This window comes from Sinocyclocheilus rhinocerous, unplaced genomic scaffold (genome assembly GCF_001515625.1).
Source record: "Sinocyclocheilus rhinocerous isolate Xijiao unplaced genomic scaffold, SAMN03320098_v1.1 scaffold2938, whole genome shotgun sequence".
NCBI classification, from domain to species: domain Eukaryota; kingdom Metazoa; phylum Chordata; class Actinopteri; order Cypriniformes; family Cyprinidae; genus Sinocyclocheilus; species Sinocyclocheilus rhinocerous.
This window is the reverse complement of record NW_015638564.1, coordinates 663,536-669,378: the sequence shown is the minus strand read 5'-3', so window position 1 is coordinate 669,378 and position 5,843 is coordinate 663,536. Positions and strand designations below refer to the sequence as shown.

At 41.0% G+C, this 5,843-nt stretch overlaps 1 protein-coding gene across 1 annotated transcript; it reads left to right on the top strand.

Moving 5' to 3' along the window:
* The first annotated feature begins 3,172 nt into the window (after window positions 1–3,172).
* On the top strand, window positions 3,173–4,984 carry LOC107749710 (general transcription factor II-I repeat domain-containing protein 2-like). The gene has a single exon (XM_016564853.1). The coding sequence runs from the start codon at window positions 3,173–3,175 to the stop codon at window positions 4,982–4,984; it is 1,812 nt and encodes a 603-aa protein (XP_016420339.1).
* Window positions 4,985–5,843: the final 859 nt, after the last annotated feature.

The window sequence follows — 5,843 nt, the reverse complement described above, 5'->3', positions numbered from 1 at the left end:
ACTAAATTTACTGTAGATTTAGTCGACTAAAATCGTATGATATTTAGTCGACTAAAACTAGACTAAAACTAAAAACAATTCAGGTGACTAAAATATGACTAAAACTAAATGGTATTTTAGTCAAAAGACTATGACTAAAACTAAATCAAAATTTGTTGTCAAAATTAACACTGGTCACCACATAGATCAGTAGGAAGGTGAAAGGCTGAGGTGCCCAAATAAAGTCATGGTATGACTGCATATTATCCCTTACATGTCTATCTGGTTTGAACTTGTTCATTCGCTTGGCTAAAAGTCGCTTGCTAAGAACTGTTTTTCTTTGCTGAAGCTTTGCGTCTAATGAGCTAATAAAATATTTCAACTCAAAACAACATTTTGTGTCTAATTATTTACTTATTAGTCAAGTGTCAGTGTAATCTGGGTGTCTTTGGTTTGAGTCTTCAGCCTATATGGGACGTCACCATAAAACATGGAAAAGAGTGTGCGTGTGTGAATCTCTACAATTGTGTGCGAGAGTGAAACAGTAATATGACAAGTTTAGAAGATGCGTATCGCCATGTCGCCGTTTCGTAACGGGTGATGGCAGACATGATTTGTGTTATCTGTTTAGCAGCAGAGCACCTTCGGTCAGCTCTCGAGGGAGCTGGCTGCCCTCGCTGTGATTGCTTCACGTTGGGGAAGCTCTGCTCCCGCTTGGCTCTTTTTCGAGGGATGGGAGCCAGGTGTCTGTGCCTCGCGGTTCAGGTCCAATGGCTGCTGAGGCAGCTACTCCGATCGTGAGTGTCACAGGAGTTTGAGATGGTTAGGTCCCTTTCTCAAACTCTCAGATTCACTTGCTGGTTCTGATGCTCTCAGGGCAGAACTGGAAGTCCGCTTTATGATCTTTTCTGATCTGGCTGAGATCATGCTATTGGCCCGATCTAGCTTGGAAGAGTTAGATGTGATGGGAGTTGAGTTGAATGTATCCAGTGAGTGCGCCTCCTCCCTCACCCCTCACCGCACTCCAGGGAGACTCGATGAGCGATTCCTAGTGGATCATAAACAGCACAGGGGATTGTGTGAGCACAAGTATGAGAAGATGCCCTGAACTGAAGAGAGATATCTCTCCCCTGGCATGGTGTCTTCTATGAAGGCTCTGGTCTTACCCTCAAAGCCGTGCCAAACTACATTGCAGCTGGTGGAGCCCTGAACTGAACATGATGGTGTTGCAGGCGTACCAAGTCCTGAGGGACCTCAACCCAGGTGAGGGACTCTCTCCAGAGGCAGTCCTGGAGCTCCACCGAGCCACAGATCTTGTCTTCTGTCTCACCAAGCATATGGCCCATGCTGAGGACACCTTGCTGTCCTGTAGCCTCTTCCAGTTCTTACTGAATACTGTATGTAGTGGAGCAGTAGTCTGCCCTTTCCAGATTGGAGGTTGTTGGCAGAGGCAGCTGAACCTGCAGCCTCCCTAGTCAACTCTGACTTTAGGGGCTCTAGCCTTTAGACTTGGTCTTAGGACCAGTCTGTTGTGGGCAGTTTTGGGGGTAACGCGTTACAAGTAACATGAGTTACTTTTTCAAATAAGTAACACCAGTTGCTTTGTTTCCTCATGTACTGACTGACGGCTCTCCTGTCCTCATGATGAGAGAATCAGGAGTGAGTGCAGATGTGTTGTGTGCGCTGTGTGAACATGATGTTACTGTAGTTCTAGACCAGGGGTGTCCAAACTACGGCAGGGGTGTCCAAACTACGGTTCGTTCCTGTGGCGGCCCGCGAGGGATTTTAAAAATAATACGAAACGAAAATCCTTTATAGTGAAAAATAGATCAAATTCACTAAATAACCATCAGGTGTCGCTATCACATGCAGCCAATGCAGTTAGTCAGACGTAGGCCTACGTTTATGAAGGGGCTAAAAAACAACAAATTATTGTTCATCACATTTTGCTAAGTCATGGCGCAACAAAGTAAAAGGAAAATCGAAAGTGAATGCAGGAGCTTTCAGACACGGTGGGGAAATGAATATTTTTTCACGGAGGTGAGCGGGAAAAGTGTCTGTTTAATTTGCCAAATTTGGCCAATCACAACGCACTGGATAGCTGGCCAATCACAGCACACCTCGCTTTTTCAGACCGATGAGCTTTGTAAAAATCGACGCGTTTCAGAAAGGCGGGGCATACAGGAGAAACAATAATGTACAGTATGTGGAAAATAATGTGTTTTTTTAACCTTAAACCGCATAAACACATTTCATTACACCAAATACACAAAATACTGTTCTTTTTAGCAGCAGCATCTGACCCCTTTAATTTAATAAATCAATTAATCAGATGAATCATAGTTAAATCACATAGTAAAATTTTTAGAAAATGCCCCAAATAAAGATAATTATAAGACAATAATTTATTATGGCAGACAAAAGCATCAAATATATATTACAAATATTTGCTTTCGCCATCAAGTCAACATATTATTTATTTTATTTCATATTATTGAACATAAGCCTATCACTGGCATATAGTCCACAGCAATCCATTTTGCATCAATTTGTCAATCTGTCTGAATTAGACGTAGGGGAATTCACAAATGATTAAATTGTGTTGTTTTTGTATATAATTATTTGTGTTTTTTTAATATAATTAATCTCACTAAAAGAAGGTGTTCATTTGACGGTGTTAATTTGAATGTGTATTACAAAACTGAATGTGTATTTGAACTGAAAAAAGCCATTATACTAACATAGTCTGCTTCTAATGTCAGCCTGATGCCAGCAACCAAATGCAAATATTGGCCAATATTGATATACAGTCATTGATATACAGTATAGATAGATTTACATGAGATCAGGGGCACTGACACAAGGAAGCACTGAAGATAGACAACGAACATCAAGAGATGCTGACAGATGTCTGACACAGCAACTTTTCGAGGCTCATGACATAAGTGACAGTGATGTGACTCTAGAGCAGGGGTGTCCAAACTACGGCCCGCGATCGTTCCTGTGGCAGCCCGCGAGGGATTTAAAAAATAATACAAATCTGGCCCTTTATAGTGAAAAATAGATCAAATTCACTAAATAACCATCAGGTGACGCTATCACATGCAGCCAATGCAGTTAGTCAGACGTAGGCCTACATTTATGAAGGGGCTAAAAAAACAACAAATTATTGTTTATCACATTTTGCTAAGTCATGGCGCAACAAAGTAAAAGGAAAATCGAAAGTGAATGCAGGAGATTTCAGACACGTTGGGGAAATGAATATTTTTTCACGGAGGTGAGCGGGAAATGTGTCTGTTTAATTTGCCAGGAGTCCATTGGGGTGATGAAGGAATATAATGTTAAAAGACATTACGAAACAAAACATCAGTCTTTCAAATCGTACACTGGTGCTGAGCGCGATCAAAAGGTGAAACAATTGGCAGCTGCCTTGTTAGCTCAACAACAACAATTTTTTCGTGCTAATAAAGCACAGGAAAATTCTACATTAGCTAGTTATGAGGTAGCTCACCTAATAGCGCGGCACGGAAAACCCTTCACTGAAGGCGAACTTATAAAGGAGTGTCTGATGAAAGTTGCCACAATAATTTGCCCAGAAAAGATGCAAGATTTTAAAAATATCAGTCTTTCAAGAAACACAGTCGGACGGAGAATTGAAGACTTGTCGGCAAATCTAAAAGAACAAGTGACAGACAAAGTTCCCACGTTTGATTTTTACTCAATTGCGTGCGATGACAGCACTGATTCCACAGATACTGCACAGCTGTTAATTTTTTTGCGAGGTGTGGACAGTGATTTTTGCATTTCAGAAGAGCTACTTGAAATGAAGAGCCTTAAGAGTACAACAACGGGAAAAGATCTTTTTGAAGCCGTATCATGTGCGATTGAAAACATGAATCTCCCTTGGGCCAAGCTCTGTGGCATTACAACCGATGGAGCACCAGCCATGCTCGGCGAGCGGAATGGAATGGCTTCCATGGTATGCAACAAAGTTTGCGAAAGTGGAGGTGAGGCTGTGAAAATGCACTGTATCATACACCAGGAAGCGCTCTGTGCCAAAGCCATCCAGATGGATGACGTGATGACCACTGTGGTAAAAACTATAAACTTGATTCGTTCAAGAGCGCTCAACCACAGAGAATTCCGGGCATTTCTGTCTGATATTGATGCAGAATACGGTGACGTAATATATCACTCTAACGTGCGATGGCTGAGTCGCGGCTCTGCTCTACGGCGGTTCTATTCGCTGCGGTCTGAAATTGACCAGTTTTTGAAAGAAAAAAATCTGACACTTGATCAACTCAATGACCCTGACTGGCTGGCAGACCTTGCTTTTTTAGTTGATTTGACCAGTTACCTGAACGCACTGAATAAAAGCCTGCAAGGCAAGGACCAGCTGATATCGGAAATGTATGCGCACTTGAAATCCTTTGCTGTGAAGCTAAGACTTTTTGAGAGACAAATCAGTGACCGCAATGCTGTGCACTTTCCTAGTTTGTCCGAAATCATCTCGAGTTTTTCAGACTCCAACATCCCTGGAAAAATGGATAAATATTCGACAGTGCTCACATCCTTAATCACAGAATTTAATCAGCGTTTTCAAGACTTTTCCGCTATTGATAGCGACATCAAACTGTTCTCAACCCCTTTCTCTGTTAATGTAGAAGAAGTACAAGAGAATGTGCAGCTGGAACTCATAGAACTTCAGTGCAATGATTCTCTTCGCAGCCGCCACCAGCTTCTTCCCCTGTCCGAGTTTTACAAGAGTTTGGAAACATCCAGATTCCCCTTAATCAAACGTCATGCACAAAGGATGATGAGTCTGTTTGGCTCCACGTACATATGTGAGCAAACATTTTTGCTGATGACGCTGAACAAGAGTCCACTGAGAGCCAGGCTGACTGACAGCCATCTCTGTGATCTGCTTCGTATCTCTACTACACGACTTACTCCTGACTTGACATCAATTCTGAAATCCAAGGCACAACATCACTCTTCACATTAATAAGTTAATAATGGTGAGTAAAAAAATATTGAAAGCAATACATTGTAATGATTCTTAGGTTAAAAAATTATATAATATCATGGGGCATATAAAAATATATATTTAGCGCACACATAACATTTTTAGACAATAGCATATTTAACATATAAGCAGACAAAGACAAATTAATGGCAATAATCAATTAGCTTGTCTAATAGTAGTTTTTTTTTTTTTTACAGCCATGCGGCCCAAGACGACACACATTTTTTTGCACCTGGCCCCCTGTGAAAAAAGTTTGGACACCCCTGTTCTAGACTAAATGAGAACATGCATTTACTCATCTCACCTGCACAAAATCATATTCAGTATTCCTCAAAATGAATAAAAACTGTGAAATGCAAACTCAGAATGTGACGCAAACCTGCAATAATTAAATATGTTAAAGAACACAAATATCCTTTATGTATTTAATTCCTTTTTATTAACCAGTGTCTTTGCTGCTGCTGACCTTCGATGATCCAATTCAGCCATACGAATAAGCAAAAATGACATTTGTTTCCTTTTTTTTTTTTTTAAAGAAAAGAACATTGGCATTTCTACCTTTATTCTGACAGGACAGTAGTAATAACAGGAAGCGAAGTGGAAGAGAGATGGGGGCAGGATCAGGAAAGGTCCACAAGCCGGAATTTGAACTTGTGACGTCCGTAGCATATTGGCGCCGACATGCTGCTTTGGTTGCGTCCCATTGCAATCCAAAATGGCAGCACAGCAGAAAGGTTTGTTTGAGCTGTTTGAATTTACATTTCCTTCAGCCTAAAACTCATTCATTTCACTTTTGGTGAGAAAGAGATTTTACATTTGCCAAAAATACAACTCTTTT

Excerpts from the sequence above, each read along its gene's own strand:
- LOC107749710 (XM_016564853.1), top strand. The coding sequence starts at position 3,173 with ATGGCGCAACAAAGTAAAAGGAAAATCGAAAGTGAATGCAGGAGATTT.